Here is a 20256-nt window from a genome sequence, read left to right as displayed (position 1 = left end):
TTTTGTGATTTCTTATAGAATCATCACTATTCATTTAAACTGTAACCTACCTTTTTCACTTTTGTGTTCCTAATAGTAAAATTCCTCACAGTGTAATAGGCAAGAACATGAATACTCTTCTGTGTGACTAAAAAGTTTCCATATTCTTCACTACCGTCTGCTGGCCAATACTGGTCACATTTTCTCTAACAGAGAAAAAATAAATATTTGTAAACATTTGACATAATGCTTTATAATTTCATCAGCCCAGTTGCAATTAGCCTTTGTCCTTGCTGTGTCTCTAGGCATATCTATGGTTGTGCGAGAACAAAATTTTCAATAATAAAATGCCAGTACAAATTTATTATTTTCAAAGAATCAGTTGTGTATATCTTATTTAGTTTTCCATAAAAAAACAGAAAACAAGAGAATGTGCATTTGGGATGCTGGACAAGAAAGTATCATCATCATCATCATCATCATCATCATCATCATCATCATCATCATCCATCAGAAATAAAAAAAGATACCAATCAAAATACCTTGCTGTCAAAAATTAATAAGGTCTGTTGTACACTATGCAGTTATAACACTCAGATACTACTTAACTTCTCATAGCCAAATCCTATGGAATCTCGGGATTTGTAATTTAGTGATGTATTTACAGCTAGACAGTTAGTGCCTCACTAAACCACAAACTATATGATTCTGTAGAATGCAGCCATGGCAGTTAAAGTGGTATCAAAATGCTATAATTGTATAGTATAAAATAGATCTAAATATAAGGCAAAGTTTCTGAGAGTTTCCCACAGTTATTCCATTAAATTTGTGGAAACATGGAAATTTTACTATCAGTGTTGTTAAAGAAACTGAGGGCCTGAACAGATAGGCCAAAATAAAACTGCTTCAGGTCACTTTGGAGGTATGCTGTTTAAATGACACACACATCTTGAGAGGTCAGAAGATGCACCAAAGCTGTGTGCCAGTTCTTAGGACTGGAGCATGGCTTTGGCGCAGCTTCTGACTGCTTAGGATGCATGCATCATTTAAGCAGCATACCTCTAAAGTGACCTGAAGCAGCTTTATTTTGGCCTGTCTGTTCAGGCCTTGAGTAACTTCTTGTCCAGGATGGATATTAGAGACAAAATGAATCAAGTGAAGATCCAAAGACTCCATTTACCTGATGCTGCTTTGCTAGTTCTTTTTGTTTTGGACAGTCCCACAATAGTGTCCTCCCCCCCCCCCCCTCTTCTTTTAAAAAGGTATAGAGTACTGTGGCAGAGCAGTACCTTGAGCAGAACACAGAATATTTCATTCAAATCCTGGCCATGAGATGAAAGGTTCACCCATAGACAATATAGTTCTTTCTGTGTCCTTGGCTATTGTGACAATACAACTACAAAGGTAACTGGTTTAATTGACATAGAGATAACTGAGAGCCAGTGTACTATAGTAGCCTGAGCCTTGGACTATGACTCTGGAGATCAGGTTTCAAATTCTCACTCAGCATGGAAACCCACTGGGAAACCTTGGGCAAGCCACACTCTCTCAGCATCAGAGGAAGATAAAGACAAACCCTCTTTTAAAAAATCTTGCGAAGAAACCACTGTCACAGATTCAACGTAGGGTCACCATAAATCAGAAATAACACAACCACAGAGATAACTAAATGTCACAGTGACAGTTAATATAAGAACCAGACTGGACATTTACATCCCATTAGGAAGCAAACACCAGGTTAAATGAAGTAACTTTTGTTCTGACCATGACAGGAATAGTAAGATTTCCTCCCCACCTTCTGCTTAGTTTCCTTGCAGCTCTTATTTATATAACAAATAACCAGCATGCTAATTGCATTTTCACAACTGTGTCATCTATTTTGACTGTTCGTACCATTCTGCAGAATCTTCAGTTGAGTTGGCAGTGTAATACAGGCATATTTACTGAGGTGTAAGTCTCACTTCTGAAATAAGCCTTTACTCCAAAGGAAAATATGTACAGTTTTGTAGCCTTTAAGGTATTTAGAATTTTTTGAACCAGAGATCTCTAAAAGATAATTCTAAGTACCTCACAAAACTGTAAACCCAAGGATTCCATAGGATGGAGTTGTGGCAGCTAAACTAACTTTAAACTGCTATCACTATGGAATGAATATAGATTCTCATTAATAATAATAATAATAATAAAAAATATAAAAGGAAAATATATAATATGACTATACCCTTCCTTTCTCAACAAGATTAGTTATCATTACAATGACTTCTACATTATGTTCCCAAATCATTCTCCAGAAATCTTCTGCTGTTGATTTTAGAGGCCCTTGAGCAGCAATATAAGCTTTGGGTCTGTTGTAACCCTGCATTAAATAAACAAAAGAAAAGTATCAATAAATAAATGACAAAAGATTTCAAAATATGGTTCATTGATTAAGAGCAAGATACTAAAAAAAAAAAAAATCTAGTGTACCAAAAAATTCAGTTTTGAGAACTGATACCCATGACACAATTTTCAGACTGCAGTAGCTTGAACTCTTTACCAGTTCCACTTTTCCTACTTCCAGTTCTTTTGGTCTAGATAACAAGAGTGAGTGGCACGTGAGGTAGACTGTACAAAGCATGCCTCATAAGAAGAGTGCCTTTTGTAACTGTTCCAGGTTCCCACAAGATTAGAAATCTTGATCTGGCCTGACAACTTAAGGACTATTCCATTGTGCTGTGTTATAAACCAGGTATGCCTATTCTGATGCATTCTGAAGAATTAAAATGGCATATGCTCTATTTGGAGTTCACTGCAAATAGAGTAATTTGGGGCCAGTCTCTAAGCCTAACCTGCTTTCAAGGTTGTTATAAGGTTGAAACAGAATAACCACATATTTTTCTTGAAGTAAGACTAATATAGACATATAAAGTACATAATAAACATTCCAAGCAGCCTCTTCACAAACATGTAGCAAATACATACACTCCCGATCTGTGGCCCTACTTTATCTTTTTTATTTCACATGGGGCATGACAGACCTTGATTGTAATTCCTTTCCTTCGTTTCCTCCTACCGCCCACAGCTTTGCATTATTGTTCTCTTCAGGTTACTGCTATTTCAAGTGCTAGAAAAGTCCCCTCTCATCTAGTATAGCTAAGTAAAATTCTTGTTCTACAGACTGTAAATTCTAGCCCAGGCTAGACAAATTATAATTTTTTGTGTGGGGGGGGGGGAGAAGAAAAATAACGGATTGGAAAGGCTCACTTACATCAACATAATTGGCATTAATGTAGTCAGTAGGTTTTCCATCCTTGTCTGAAAGTTGTGCAAGTTTAACTCTACTGTGATCATCTAAATTGGATGGAGGAGGAAAAAGGGGTTACAATAAACACATAATTTTAGTAACAATGGTGATTTTTTTATTCTTTGAAAGAGGAAGTCCAATGTATTAAAAGTTGAAAAATAAATAAATTATTTTATCCCTCATGTCCAAGTAGTCCTTGTTCAGCAAGGACAGCAAAATGTACACACCTTATGCCAGTTACACCAGTTTTAAAATCTTTGTACTAGCTGCTGATGTATTCCTAAAGTCTATCCAAGATGTTAGTAATATTGGACAAAGCTTTATAAATTACTCAAGATCCAGATACTTGATGCCTTAAAACCTGCCCTAATATCAACCAATCTGGGATGCAAAATAGGGATACTCTGCTGATGGTACTCTTGAGGAATATGACCTGAGAAGTAACTACATGTCAAGGTCTTCTTGGTGGTAGTATCCCAGATGTTGAATCACATTACAGATTTATTGATTCATTAAAAGGAACCCATGATCCTAAGTTTGCATTATCTGAGCAGAGCTGTTGATGGCTGCGGTTTATGGAATTATGGCCCTATCTAGATGGGCCTTTGCGGCGGCCCCGTCACATGCTAGGGGTTGGCCGAGGGTGCACCGCCCATACGTGCCTCACCCCTAGCACATGACGAGGGTGTCAAAATGGCGGCACCCTATACACATGGGTGCCACCATTTTGACACAACGGAGTTTAGCGTCTGCACATCACACCCCCATAAGGATGTCACGAGTGTGCCATTGGCGCACTGCGGCATCCTTATGGTGCCACAGAAAGAACCCGCTTTTTGCAGGTTCTTTTTGCTGTGCGAGGGAGCCGCATGGTTTGTCCGCTGCGGTTCCCTCGCGCAGCAAAACAAGGCGCAGACAGATCGCCCTTTTTGGGCGGTCTGTATCCCGACTATGTTAACTATAGTGTGTCATAAGTCAAAGCTGACTTAACAGCAAATAAAAAGAAAGCGATCTAGCTGTTCTGTATTTTGCTGCTCTTCAGACAGTGGAACATACTTCCTCGGAGTGTGGTGGAGTCTCCCTCCTTGGAAGTCTTTAAACAGAGGCTGGATGGCCATCTGTCGGTGATGCTCTGACTGAGAGTTCTTGCATGGCAGGGGGTTGGACTGGATGGCCCTTATGGTCTCTTGTAACTCTACGATTCTCTGATTCTATGATATTTGTGCTGGCTTTTGGAATATAAGGATATGTACCATTTGTCTGGTATTGATTGTTTATACTTCGTTATATATTAATGTTATGGTTTTAATAGTGTTTTTTTTTAAATAAAGGTTGCAAGCCACACTGGACCTGTTGTAAAGAAAGGCAGGATATAAACATAAATAAATAAATTAACACAACAATGTCATCAGGTGGCTCTGAACCAGAGCAAATATGTAAACTCTTACCATAATATCAGCATATATTTTGAATACTTACAGGCAACAATATTTATGTATCTATTCTTATTCTTGTTGTCTGGATGATTAGAACTGTCTGATGTAATACCCATATCTACTGTGCAGTTTTGGATTTCCTGAAAGGATAAAACAAACATACACTGCTGTAGATACATATATAATTGCATACATGCCCTCCTTCCCACTAAATGTCCCCTGTATCTTGCAACTACATATTTACAGAAAAAGAAAAAAGATATGTTGAAATAATTCCTTACCTGGTAAAACTCTTTCAGTGTCTAATGAAGAAATGAATGCAAAAAAGTAAAAATAAATCAAATTCCACAGCACATAACAAATGAGTAAATGTTTATATATTACAAATAGAATGGAAAGCAAGTATGGTTATGAGGGAATATAAACATATATACATACTGATAATATAACATAGCTGGATATCTCTAATATACAGCACACAATTTAAAGAAATTTGCTTTGAAATATAATTTGGTGATTCAAGATGTAGGTCAAGACCTACAGAAGTCAGTGGCAAAACCCCCACAGATTATAATGAATCAGGATGGCTAATTAAGCACAAAAGCCACCAAAAATTCTGTTTATTTCAATATTCTATTCACTATTCTAGTCCACAGATCATGATCTGCAGATACAAATGGCATAACAAATAAAATATTAAAATGGCAAATCATCTTATCAAAATCATGGAAAAAATCACTCATGCATAGGACAGCTAAAAACATGAACTGCAAATGAAGACACATCATGTGTCTGTGACATGAAACACAGACATTAAGCATTTAATGAGAATAATCTTAATTTTTCAATATTTAATATCAGTTGTACACATTTATCACCTCTCAATCACAGGAAGTTTGATTTATATATATTGTGTGCCTGTGGTGGTATCAAATGTACAATTCAAAACACAAATAAAGCCTGACAAACATCAATATTCTTTCCAAGTACTATTCTGAATTTGGGAAACTACATTTTAACATTGAACCATTACTGTACATTTTGACCAAGCACTTCAAACTCTGATTAGTGGAAATACTCTACCTATATTCAGAGCAAGTTCAGATGCTGTACACAACTGGAGATAAAAAAATTATTGACTTTCATTTTTCATTTTCATAAGTCTTATATAACATGAAAAATGGGAATTGAGTATTTCCTGTAGTGAGATGCATAGGTTTGAGAGACACACAACAGAGCATTTTTGCAGTCACTGCAGGAGAAATGTAGTGCAAAAAGAGATATCAGATAGCTGGCATTCGTGTTGTTAGCTCTTCTGTATATTGCCTGCTGCTGCCCCTTAATACTGGGAATCTGAAGATTTCAGGTTTGTAGTCAGTTTGCAAATTAAAAGTGTAATTCACACCCACTAAGTGTCTGGATGTTTTTCATTTTGATAGCCAAATATGATGAAGCCATGTTTTGAAGAACTTTGAGATCACACAATATTCATATGTTGAACTCTGTCACACCTGTACAATTAGGGGCAGCTGGTGGATCTGTTGTTGCAGGGCCATGGAATCCATTCTTAGTTCTATGGCTGCTCCTGCAGCTGCTTCAGATTGTATGGGAGCATGCCAAATACAAATTTCTGTTGGGAATAGAGTCCAGCAAGTGGATGGTTCCTTACAACCTATAACAGCTGTGGGTGGAATAACTGTAAAATATAGGGTGGATTCAATGCCTCTGCACTAACAGAACAAGCACATCCCCCTGGTCTCCATATCACACATTTCATACTTGACTGAGGTTAAAAGCATATTTTATATAAATGTTTTCCCATGGATATTTTCTACTATCAGATTAATTAGTTTAACCAACCTATCACCAATGTATTTTGAATACTTTGCAGACCACCAGGAAATATCAGGTATCTCCAGGTAGGGCTATGTATGAATTTCTGAAACCCTAGAGAGCTGTTGCCAGTCAGATGACAAAACTGGATTACATGTATCAGTATTATGACAATACAACTCAGCTTTCTCCTAATCACATGCCACTTCTACTAGTGTTGTAAAGGGTTTTAACACCTAGGGATATTCCACAATACTTTCAAAGTCTGTTTCAGTCTTTCATTTTAATGGATAATATTCCATACCTCAAATTCTTCAGCAAATCCATTAGTGGCATGTAAATCTGCAACATGTTTTGGGAAATGCTTTGTTGGGATTGCTCCAACATCATCTTATTGATGAATTTTGAGAAGGAGTTGGGGGGGGGGCAGAGAGAGAGAGAGAGAGAGAGAGAGAGGAGGGAAAGTAATGATTAATTAATTGTTTAAAACACATACTTCATCCAAGTTGGTTCGCAAATTGCAATAAAATGCTAACATAATACAAGAACATTAAACCACATCAACTGCAAGAATAAGAAGGCCAGAAATACCTAAAGAAAAAGACTTCTTATAAGAGTGTTCTTAAGATGGATTCCCTATACACTGTTCAAACAATGTATACTATATAATGTGAGATGTTTAGTTCTTGGAAAGCAAATTACAGCCTTGCACACAAATTACAGCCTCATACCTAAGTGGGGCAAAGCAGCCTTCCCAAAAGCCTGTAAAGTATTAATCAGATTTGCCTCTAGAGGGTAGAAGATCTCCTCAGATAATGTTTATTCAACTGATTATTCATGCCCTGCAAATGGGCTTTGTGGAGGCATCTGGCTTGCTACTGCTAGCAACTGGATAATGAACTTTATGGGCTTCCATTATGATTCAGCAGGTCTCTTCCTTCATTCTTATCATGCAAAGAAATTTCAAAAGGACTTCAGAGTTATGAGAAAATACCACACAACCTGTCTAAGGAGTTGTAATTTATATCAACAGGTGTTTAATAATTTAAGATACCTAAAATATTTGTACTGTATTGAACTCATTCTGGTTTGTTTTTTTTTTAAGTTGGATGGATTTGAATACATTGATTGAATTACCTTTTCAAATCTACAAAAACTGAACAAATAAATAACTCCACCTTCACACCCTAACAAAACAATCTTGCAATAAATGTATTTTCTGATCAAAGAAAGGTTCAGTCTGATGCACATCTATGAGAAAACACACATGGCTGCACTGCATGGGACAAAGAAGAAAGCAGTAATCGCTACACTAGACCCACCGAGACTAAAGTTTTATGATCTATTTAATTCAGATGATATGGTCAAGGATACACATGTTGGTTTCAAAAGCTGATAAAAATAAAATGAAGATATAAAGTTAAGAAGCACAAAAATCAACCAATGACTGGGTGCCTGTCCTAATGTAGAGAAGAGACTTCACTTCAATGAGCTGTTGACTGTGAATGTCAGTGATTAAATAAACAAGAGCTTTGCAAAAACTGTAAACTTCATACTTTTATAAAAGAATACAAAAGTGAATGAAAAAGTTGAAGAATATGTTAAAAATGGGGCTAGGTTTCAAGCTTCTATCCTTTGTTTGCAGCTGTATTGGTGTAATAAAAACTGTATGTGGGAGGGGGAACTCTGGTTCTGGGTTAAATGGATCAGGAGTCAGTCTGATTTCCTCGTTATTTTGATTCATAAACCACTCTGTGGAAATATTTAAAGTGGTCTCCTCATATGTGGTCCTTTCCCTAACTAAACCCTCTTTCTTTGCTATGTCCCCTTTCCTGTAAACAATCCTTTGTACAGGATTTCTGCTTCTCGTTGCTTATAATGCCCAAAGCTTTTGTGCCAGTTCTGAATGAACTTTCAGATTCATACAGAAGTGGTAATTTTTGTTGATCCTTGGTTCCGTAAACACTAAATGGAGTTTTAAAGTTGGTTAAAAGCTGATTAAAATGTGAATATATATTTTAAATGTTAAGCATAACAGTTTGGGTCACAACTTCCTTCTAAAAAGGAAGATCTAATTTTGTTTATGGATACAACAAAGGTCCAGTGGAGAATCCCAGCAGAAGAAGCAATGAGTAGGAAGGAAGGTTGCAATTTTCTCAATTCCTTCTCTGTTGCCTCCTTACAGAGGCTCCCTCATGCTGGGGAGGAGATTTGGGGAGGGGTATAGGAGGCCACAGGGAGAACTGGTAAAAGCCATCTTACCACTTTTTCTGGTGTTTTTTGGGCATATTTTCACCAGGGAGAACAAATTTTATGATTCCTACCCTGGAAAACAGGGGGGAAAGCTTGGTCTACATGTGAAGATGTTTCTAAGCCTTTACTTCTTGCATATCTCCCAGTGAAAATTATCTCTCCTGTCCAGTTTGGCTGTTGAGGTTCAATGTAGATTCCAATACTGGCTTAGTTATGAAGATAAGGTGTTCAGTTTTATAAAACCCATTGGTATAAAAGCATACTTTGCTGAGTTGTTGAATAGAAACTGAAAAATGCCACAGAAATGAAAAATCATAGATCCATTCATTCCCATTGGAATGAAACAAATCTAAAATCATTAGCTGTATTTAAGTTTTAAAAAATGATAAATGTATTAATATGTATAAATAACCATTTATAATATTTACAATCATTATAAATATATTATAATATGTGAACATCATAGTCCAACTGCTCAGCTGAACTCAAACTGTTATGTTCACTAAAATAATGTGGGAGACAATAAGGCAGTTGCGCACATTAGAACAGGGAAATGTAAGAGCAACTAGTAGTTGTGAATAGGCTGGTGTTCAGAACAGCTTCTGACATGAGGTCTACCCTACACAGAATAGAACATGAAAATCCAAACTGCACAATGAATCTCTGGTTTCTATCTTGCTTTCTCTTACACAGCCAGTTATTTCAATCTACTTCTTCTCTGCATGTGCCTTATAATTAGAAGCTGACATAAAAGCTCTTTGTTAATACTTTTTTATTTTAATTTCAGAAACAATAATTATTATGTTCTCATTTTTAACAAACTGGCAATAGTTCATAAAACAAATCATAAGCAAATTACCTGATACAGGAAAGACTGGTGCTGGGGGAGTGGATATTACCCGAGGAGATGTGTTATCTTCCAAATAAAAGTGTGCTGTTTGGAAGCATTTCCTAAATGAAAGAAAGAAGCACAGAACATGTCACATGAACACAATGATCACATATAACATTTATGACATACTTTCTTACAACCATGTCTAAAATATGTTTTCTTAAACTCACAGTTTAAAAATTTACCTACATAGGTCTTCTTAGAAGGCACCACAATGAAAGTAATAAAGAAGGCAAGTTTCAACCAAGGTTGAGCATACTTGGTACTCACTGACTTAATTGGGGGGGGGGCATATACAATGGGCCCTTCTCTTATGTGGGGAATTCATTCTGAAACACCCCCCCCCCAACGTAAGAGAAATCCTGTGTATGCTCAAGCCCCATTGAAAATAATGGGGCTCGTGCCTGTGGCACAGCACGCACACCATTACTTCTCTCAGGATGCTCCATGGCTTTTTCCAGCACAGCTTTTAGCATATGCTGAAAGCCATGTATATCGCACCTGCATATGATGGGGGCTCACTGTACATAGCTCTACATTAATATCAGTTATACCTAAATGTGCTTTGACTGTAACAAGTCATTAAAGCTACAAATTGTACAACAACAATGACATTAATACAAAATTCCTGTACTGAATGTTCAGGGAGCTTGTTTTTAGCAGAAGAGGAGGCAAAAGATGTAGCAGGCACTGTCACTGTAAAATACTGAAGGCACAAATGTAGCTGAGGCTTTTTATGTTGTTCATATCAGTGATATAGTATTGAAATGATTGTCCCGATCAGACTGCTAGCCAATTGTCTTTCCTCCTGTCCTACTCAACAGTATTGGGTAGGAGATACTTTGATTGTGAGTTCCTGCATGGCAGGGGTAGGACTGGATGGCCCTTGTGGTCTCTTCCAACTCTGTGATTCTATGATTCTTAGATCGTATTTCAAACCAACCTTTTATACTACACTGAGTAAATTCTTTCTCCCGTGTAAGTGAATAGAAAGCTGCTCATTATGAGTAAAACTCACCCTAAAGCTCAAAATAATACAACAAACATTCAAGGAGAAAGGTTGGTTAATCACCAAACCAAGACACCGAAATCTCACCCAGCTAAGTTGTTCAAATATGAAGAGCGTAATACACAATGGTGATTGATCAAAGGAATTAGAGTTTAGGATAAATAATAATAATAATAATAATTTGTTTTATTTATATACCGCTATTCCAAAGATCATAGCAGTGAACAGCAAGTAAGCTAATTAGCAAGTAAGCTAATTTGCCCCCAACAGTCTGGGTACTCATTTTAGTGACCTCGGAAGGATGCAAGCCTGAGTCGAGCTTGGGCCCTTTTGCTGGTCTTGAACTCGCAACCTTGTGGTTTTGAGTGAATGGCTGCGGTACAGGCATTTAACCACTGCGCCACCAGGGCTGTATAATATGATTTGAGTCTTCTTTCATATTCCAAATGTGGAAATAATAGCAATAGCATCTGGTAAGAGACTATAATAAGCAATTCAAAAGACTGTAATAATAAAACATAGCTTTAAACAATGAAACATTTCCTTAATTTAAAAAAATACATCTGCAGAGAATTAAGATTGTTAACAGCACTTTATATGGGTCATTTGCTTTGTTTGAAATATTATTCCCAACTGGTTAAGTTTAAAATGTGATAACTACATAAGACTAACAGAAATTTAAATTTATTAAATTTTGCTTTATAGCAACTGGGCCTAAATATCCATTTTTGCTTCCTTTTCCATTTTGTGGATCTAACTGGGTGATCTGCAAGTGAACTAAACTAGAATATTTTTTAAAAGTTTCTATACTTTGACAGGTTTGAATAGGGGAATGTGTATCAAGTTATATAATATAGGTGTCATAAATATATTAACAGCTTGAATTGATGAAATGTTCTACATCTGTCTTTGCTCCAATACACAAAGCATGCCTCCAAAGTGGATGGAAGCCATGCTCTGGTTTTTAGGATTGGACAACCCCCCCCCCCCCAAAAAAAAAACCTGGGATAGTCCGAATCTTGGCAGTGCTGGTTAGTCTGTGCATCCACATCCTGCCTTGGGAGGGGGCAATGTGGACAGCAGCAGTAGCTTTATTAGGGGGTGCGAGGATGCGGACCACACTGAGTGACACCACAGAAGAGGAGTGACACCCAATGAGCACCTCCAGTTCCCTGGTGCGTGCCATTAAATGCAGCAGGGAGGGTGAGGGCTCGGCACCCTCTGTCCCTGCCCTGCATGGCTTTACACAATAGTAAAGCCATGTGGGACAAGGAGGGAGATGGCCCAGCACTCCCCAGTCCCTGCCCCATGCAGCTTTACTCTGAAGTAAAGCCGCATGATGCAGGGAGTTGGGAGTGGGCCCTTTTGGCTCTGCCCCAAAGCCATAGTTTCCTTTTTTTAGCAACAGATTTCGTGTTATTTTAATAAGGCAATAATCTGACAAATGTCTGGCTTGCTGTTGTAATAATATTAAAAATTTAGAAAGGGATGTCAATCAAGCCATGTAAATGTTATCTATGGCAGTTTAATATAATTTAAATGATCAAACATTTAAATTGATACTGAGATATGGCCTCAAAATAGACAAGCACAACCAAACCAATCATAGCAGCTCAACAACTGTATATGGCTTTCAATAAAAGCTTGAGAAATCATTTTGTCTTTACAAACAGGGATGTTGTCATGGTTCTATAGTATGTAATAAATTATTGTTTGTGCTGGGCTTACTTGGTCACATGTTGTGCAGATATTCTTTACAAATGATGTGGCACACAATTCTATTGTCTGTTGTCCTCTCCAAAATAGCTTGGATAGAAGCAAGCATTGGCTTCTGCACAGAACAAACAGTATTGTGTATTTTGCTGTACTGCCAGTGGCCCAAAACCCAACACAGTATTAATGAAGTAAAACTGTGTGGCAGTGGAGCTCCTAGAAGTTAAAACGACTATGGCCCGAAACAGACAGCTTCAGGTTGCATTGGGAGCATGGTGTTTAGATGACGCACCGCCCAAATGCAGCTGAAAACCGTGCCGGTTCCTCGCCATCGCAGAAGAACTGGGCCAAGAAGGTGGGGGAAAATCAGCTCCTTCCAGCAGCCCCGTTTAGGACCGCAGCAGCAGCCCAGATTGGGACTGGGCATGTGTGGTCGCTGAAGTCCTAGCATGAAGTACCACGAGGCTGCTCCATCCAGGCCATCTGTTTCGCCCCTAAGGCTATCATGATATCATGAGACAACATGACTCACGAGAAAAGATAATAATGCTTAGTAAAGTGAGATGCACTAGAAAACAGTGAGACCATCTTAGATAATTCTTCACTATTATTTTTCTTAAAGGAAGCAGTGAGTAATTCTCTTAAAACTCTTCAAAAATCATTCAGTTTTCAAAGCCGATTTGCAATTTGGGACTTATTCTGTTATTTCTGAAATATAGGCAGTTTACAGACCGCCCTTTTGGGGTGGCCTGTTCCTGCCCCTTTCCCTGATGGATCGGGGCTTAAGCTGCCATAGCGGCAGCCTCTGAGGCCCCGATCCGCCACTTTCCAGGCCGTGGGTAAGCGGCAAAAGGCCGCTTCCCTGTGGCCTGGAAAGGGGTGTCCTTAGGGCTTCATGCCCCAAAGATACCCAACAGTGGCGGGGACGAAGAGAAAGGGGCTGCTTGGCCCCTTTCTCATTTGTGTCGCTGGTGTAGCTGTGTAAAGGCTGCACCCAGTGACACAAACCTGGAAGGAGCTCCATTTCGGAGCTCCTTTCAGTGCCGCAGAAAGGGCACCCCAGGATGTCACTTCCGCACTGCTCCATTTGAAGGCGGCGCGGTCGTGATGTCCCAATGGTGGCACCCATGTAGAATGGGCGCTGCCATTTTGTACATACTAGGTACGTACTAGGGTTAGGAAAGGGAGTCCTTTCCGGACGCCTTAACCCTTGTACGTACCTAGTACATACTTTTTGCACGTCTGTAACACGCCATTATTATGTAAAATAAACCATGTGCAAATTTTGAGCAGATAGAGAAAGAACCCAGTAACAGCATTTTTTCCCTCAGGAAACATGATTTTATATATATTATATAAACAGTATGTAATTTTACAATTACATAGAATCTGTAGTGTGCATTCTTGTGATGTTGTATAAGGCACACAGTGTGTGGGTCTACTGAGAGTAATCTAGAAAGAACTTCACACAAGCTGAAAACAACTGAGAATAATTTACAGTATGGGTAAATTGATTATGTTTTATACCGTAAAATTCAAATATAAAAGTATATAAGATACATATTAATGATATAATGTTTCAGGAATAGGATGCTATTCCGAAACATCCTTCTAACTTTGATAGAAAACTGCTAAAGAACAGAACAATTTAACATAACTATATATTAATTTATAATACTGCAGAACTCTAACAAAAAATGTTAGTGACCTCTTGTGGTCAATATAATTTTTCTTTAAGATTAACAAAAAGAGAGCTACAATATATATTTTGTAGTACAATGAAAAGACATGAAAGATTAAACGTAATCTAAAAACATCTAAGGGATATAAACATTAATGGGATATTTGTTTTATTTTAAAAATCAAGGTTACCAAACTGCATATTTATATTTTCAGGAAAGGAAAACAAAATGAACACTGTGTCATCTGAAAAGAACATTGATCAGAACACATGTAGGATTACTCAAACTACACCATGCAATCCTCGTCTTAAATTGTATGGCAGTATTTTCTTTGTAAATAGAGAGGATTTCAAATACTATTTAGCCTGAAAGATAAAACCTTTTGGAAGATGAATGTGAACAGTCATGTAGAATATGACAAAGCTACAAGAGAAGGTTGTCAACAAAATGATGGTTAACTATAAAACCTCTCAGTAAAATCCAGAATAATTGTCCAAGAAATGTAAAGTAAAAATAAGATGTGCTGCTTTTGGAATGCTTCTTCTTTATGTGGTGGTTTACACATGTATGAATGCACAGCCAATTTATGACTACTCACAGCTGAATGTGTGAATAAACTTCATTAAAAAGATATATTCAAATGAGGTCAGGTTATTTGTAAACACAATCTGTGGTGTCAAATCTGTGACAGTTCATTCACCTATGCAAGTTATCCCTTGATGTTGAAATGGTAAAGTCATGGGCAGGCATGTGTGAACTAGATATAAACCTCAAAGTGAAATATTTTATTAATTTTTAAAAAATGGGAAGAAGAGGAGGGATGTAGCAATGCTATATTTCTATCGCATGACACAACCTCATTTAGTTTTAAGGCTGTCAAAATCACAATCACTGAAAACAGGCAATAGAAATAGTTCAACACATATTTGATGGTATCGCTTCATATACCAGCAAATCAGTTTAAAGATGTTATAGCGATTATAGGCTGTAAGATCACTCTCTTTTGATCCAGTTTTGACTTGGGTGTGTGAAGCTCTCAATGGTTACTTCTCCTCTAATCTGAAGGTTTACCTGACTTGGTCTGAAAAACTATGCCTCATATTAAAGTTTCTATACTTTCTTGCAGCAGCCATGATAGCAGTTTCATGTATTTCTGTACAACATAGAAAACTGCCAATGGTGTTCGACTTCCCTGATTTGGAAGAAGATTCCAAGTAAGCTTCTAATCAGGTAATTGGTGGACAGGAGAGCCAACAGTTGTTGTACTCATTTCCTGCTGGAAAGCTTTCCACAGACAATTGATTAGCCATTGTGTGAACAGAATTTTGGACTAGATAGGCCTTCAGTCTGATCTAGTAGGGCTCTTCTGTGAACTTCAGTAGCCAGAATCATCTATGCTGAAAACACATAGATTCCTGATATATGATTTAAACCAATGACCATGAACAAGATCATATATACTATAAATAAGTTGTTAAAATAAACTGCTATTGTATGACATCATGAGGTATAGGATGTGATATAAATATTTGATTAATTAAAATAATAATAATAATAAGTTTCTTTAGCCAAACCACTTTGGCCTGAATCCAGTTGTTAGTCCTAAACAGAGAAAAGCCACTGAACAATAGGAACTTATGTGTTAATGCACCATTGATTAAATAAGTGCATTCTAGCTTGGGATAACAATGGAGATTATGCCTATGAATTCTGCTGTCATCACTATAAAAGACAGTACATTGTTATTATCATAATGATAATTATCTTAAAAATCTTACCTCCAGTATATAAGAATACCAACAAGAACCACTAGACAGATGAAAGTCAGTGCTGATACGACCACAAGAGGTATAACTGTCTTCTGTTCTGGGAGGCCAATACGCGACTGAAGGCTACTATTACTTGCCTCTGCAGTCAGAGAAAATTGAAACAACTTATATTTAAACTTTGGTAAAAAGCACAGCATAACTGGCCACGATTTCAGAGTCCTAGGCACACTCACTTACCGTTCTAATTCTTTTAGCAAACACTGCAATATATATTTGCAAACCAGTTCAACGAAAATAAGCAGACAGGTGGCAAAGCAGAAGATAAAAGCTTAGGCTTCTAAACACCCTAGAAGTGCAGGATTTCATTTTGCAGCTACTTATAATTATCTTTTTCATTAATAAAGACTAGAATAAATGAGAAGTTTGATTCAGCTTTATGTTAATGAATAATAAAGTTCCAGGATATTGAACAATATACAGTATATTGAAGTACATAAATATTTGCCTAAGTATTTATTGATTGTAAGTGGAAAGACATTCTAAAGAGAATAGAATTTAAATTGTAAATGTTCTTGTCTGTTATTTAAGCATTACAAGAAAACATAATTAAGACCTCCTTATCTGTCCCATGTTCATGAAAATCCTGTTCCATGCAAGTCAGATTTTAACATTAAAAGTCTTGGACATGCTATTCCTGGAGAACATAATTTTTCTTCATAATGTTATTCTAATAAAAGCCATATGAAAAAGAGGGATCTGGAATCAGTTGCACTTTAGGAAACTGTAACTTGTATTGAAATGCTTTTTTCCTCATTAATATATTGATATATCAGTGCAACTCCATACACATTTTATTAGTTTATGTCACTGATAAAAGAAAAAAGTTTATGTCATTGATAAAGGAAAAAAGAAGTTAAAAACTGATTTTTTTGCCCAATACTTTTTAAATATTGGGCAAAGTCAATATAAAAGTATTAGTCCAGTCCAGAGGCATACTAAGATGCTTCTAAGCAGAGATTTCCCAGCAATAATCATAGAACAGAAAAATGGAAGGAACTAGATTAGATTAACCGCTAAGGAGATACAGAGGGAAGGTCAGTGAGAAAGGGATGATATTGTTGATGGATGTGCTAATGTAAGCGCTTGTTAAATTGGTTAGCCCTAGAGAAGGAATGGAACCTAGCCCAAAGGAAGTAATAGGATAATAGGTGGAATACAAGAATTACTGTATGTATATTTACGTAAGTTTTGTGTAAAATATTGTAAATTTTAAGCATTTAATAAAAATTAAAAAAAAAAAAAAGGAAAAAAAAAAAAAGAACAGAAAAATGGACATGCATAATCCATATATAAATTGTCTTAACTAAAGCCAGTGGGAAAACAGTTACAGATGGGATCTCAGTCTGCATTTTAGATGTCCTATGCCTACAGTAAATCGATATATTAGGACAATCAAAGATTCAAAATACACAGCAAAAATAATCCAGTTTGAGACTGCATTAACTGCCCTGGCTCAATGCTAGGGAATCCTGGGAATTGTAGTTTACTGTGATATTAGAGCTCTCTGATAGGGAAGGCTAAATGTCTCACAAAACTACAGTTTCTAAAGAGACTAATTTACATTTTTGAAACAGAATTAAGAGAGGGTGTATAACACAGTAGGTACACCCCAGTTCCACTTATGTGGAAGTCCCTATTAGACAGTTGGAAATGTGGTATTCTTGTATGTAAAGAGAGGTGAGAGCGTGGCCCATCTGTAAAAGCAGGGGGCTGTGGGAGGCAGTAGATATGGGATGTTTTACCTCCTAACCCTTCTCTTCTGTTTGCTCTCAGTTGGTTTCCTAAATGAACCATTGACTGGAGTGTTCACCTCCATCACAAAGAACGAGGCTGTTTAGACTGGTGCTGGAGTGATTAGCTGGCAGTGTTTTTTGAGGTACGTCTGAGTACTGAAGGATTAATTAGGGAATGCTTTTATTTTTACTCTGCTGATTACTGCAAGGCATGTTCATTTTGCTCCTCCAAAGGTTTACAGCTATATGACTACTTAGGCTACACTAGATTACCTAAGTACCATAGGATTTGTATGAAATGTATGCCAGCAAGCTCTGCTTAGCACTTAAATGGGTGACGAGTCTTTGCCCCAAGAAATGATAAATTTCCCCCATTTCTGTCCCTCAGCCTGCCCCGTTCCACACTGAAGAGCGGGAATAAGTTCATTAGACAGGTTTGCAGATTTGGTAATTAAATAAATTGCATATTTAAATCTAGCATCTGCTTCTCATCTCACATTTATTGGGTGTGGGGACAATAATTTATGAGCTAGCTTTATTTTACCATGAAAATACTAGTCATTCTCAAGATTCAATAACTCTACATTCTATAGGTACAGTATAGCAATATGGTTGAAGGTTTCATTTCTACAAGAACTATCAAAGATAATGTATAGGAAGTCTTTTTCAAATTTATGGAACAGGTACTACAGAAAGAACACATATTTTGTATTGTCAAAGAATGACAAAAATATAGGCTAGAACATGAATTCACATGTATCATTACAATGAATAGCTTAATTCCTGCCCTTGGCAAGGAAGGATTCATGGAATTTATAAATCAACATTCAATTTTTATTGCTGTTTAAAAAAGGGAAGAAAATGAGTTAATATGCATCTAAAGTTGATTAGCAAAAGATCTCTTGGTAGAAATAATTCATTTTTAATTGCTGTTGTGATAAATGGAAAATAAGGCACATCAGGAGGAAATGATTTTCATGATAGTGCCCAATGAGAATGAGACATAAAGGCTCAATTGCTGGTTTCCCAAGCAATATAATATATAGCCCCTTTAAAGCATCCCTTTAGAGCTTCTTCGTGTTAAAGGCAAATGAAGTATTGTATTGTTAATTTATCAACAAACTAGAAATATAACATTTTGCTTTAAAACACATAGCTGTATCTTTTTCTTCTACACTCAGGACACAGAATATATAAACATTTTATTTGCTTATTCTTAATCTATGTAGAACAATACGGCTTCAGTGAAGCAAGCAAACAGGCACAGCAGTAATAGAAGAAAATGAAGTATATGCTTCAGATGAACTGTTCATATATCTGTGATTAAAATGACTGAAATGAATTTATATAAGGCCACGAAGCTGATTTGACGGCAGCAAACAACAACAGAAAAACTGAGAAGGTTTTAGCATCCTTTCCAGACATCAACAAATCATAAAACATTTAGCTGGATAATGCTGCCCTCTACAGACAATGAAAATATGGAAGAATGGGGAAATATGTATAGGGAGATTCATATTTAAACTCTCAGAAATACAAACTGTGATACAATAGTTATCAATGCCTATATATTAGCAGATGTCCATTTTAGATTAGGACATATCCGTAGCAACAAAATTATTCTATCAGAAGCTATTTTGCTACATCTACCTCAGAAGGAGAGGATAATGCTCCCTTCTGTAGATCTGTCTCCTCAGTGGCCCTTCCACTAAACAACACAGTAGACAATTTGTAACTTAAAGAACTATCACTAACTTTGTTAAATCCTCCTTTTCTTTTCAATTGTTATTTACTGGATTGTGAGTTTGGGCCAGTGAAATTCTTGCTTTCTAATCTCTAGAGTCTAGGAGAAATCATAAGCATGATTGTTAGAACCCTGTATCAGCTACTTAATTAAGTATGCTTAAGTATGTTTAACTTATGTCCAAAACACACTACAGAAATAATCCAGTTTGAGACTGCTTTAACTGCCCTGACTCAGTGCTAGGGAATACTGGGAATTGTAGTTTATTATTGCAGCAAAGCTCTCTGACAAGAAGGCTCAATGTCTCACAAAACAACAGTTCCCCCAAACCCCCAGCACCGAGCCATGGCAGCTAAAGTGGTCTCAAACGGGACTATTTCTGCAGTGTGTTTTGGACCAAGGTAACCTCTCCTAGTCCAACTCCTGCCTCCCTGAAAGCCTAGCAGAAATGCCATTCACTCCCACTGCAATAACTGACAGAATTCTCCCCTTGCAGCTGATGAAGTAGGTTTGGGAGGGAGTTATGATCATGGCAATAATGTCATAATCACAACTCAGCAGTGATCTTGAATATGAAACAGGTACGAATGAGTAAATCCATATAACTGTTTCATATTCACAATCACTATTGAGTCATGATTGTGATGCTATTGCCATGATCATAACTCCCAAATCTACTTTACCAGGCATCATCTGTATGGGGAAAAGATGGATTTCTGTCAATTTTGGGGTGATCAGGCTAGGAGAAGTTACCTAGTTACTGATACAGGATACAATCAAAATACCCTCCCATGTCTTTCCCCAGAGCACTTGGGGGGAATTGTATTTCTGTATAATGGCAACACTTCTTACTTTCTCCAAATTACCATT

General features: G+C 37.0%; 1 protein-coding gene across 4 annotated transcripts in view; it reads right to left on the bottom strand.

Moving 5' to 3' along the window:
* Nucleotides 1-20256, bottom strand: part of PTPRZ1 (protein tyrosine phosphatase receptor type Z1) — a 121419-nt gene that overhangs the window by 12977 nt on the left and 88186 nt on the right. For 3 of the 4 annotated variants that reach the window (XM_089524364.1, XM_089524365.1, XM_089524367.1), the window contains 8 exons: nt 15859-15988; nt 9644-9735; nt 6836-6921; nt 4980-5000; nt 4742-4838; nt 3227-3309; nt 2201-2335; nt 51-185 (listed from right to left, as the gene is read on the bottom strand). In XM_089524364.1, coding sequence (XP_089380490.1) covers nt 51-185; nt 2201-2335; nt 3227-3309; nt 4742-4838; nt 4980-5000; nt 6836-6921; nt 9644-9735; nt 15859-15988 — 779 coding nt within the window. The remainder of the gene's footprint in view (nt 1-50; nt 186-2200; nt 2336-3226; nt 3310-4741; nt 4839-4979; nt 5001-6835; nt 6922-9643; nt 9736-15858; nt 15989-20256) is intronic. The other variant, XM_089524366.1, reaches the window with a different exon arrangement.

The sequence above is a fragment of the Sceloporus occidentalis genome, unplaced genomic scaffold, assembly GCF_023333645.1.
Source record: "Sceloporus occidentalis isolate IW3139 unplaced genomic scaffold, rSceOcc1.0.p SCAF_5, whole genome shotgun sequence".
Lineage (NCBI taxonomy): Eukaryota > Metazoa > Chordata > Lepidosauria > Squamata > Phrynosomatidae > Sceloporus > Sceloporus occidentalis.
The sequence above is the reverse complement of the archived record's forward strand: the minus strand, read 5'-3'. Positions and strand labels throughout refer to the sequence as shown.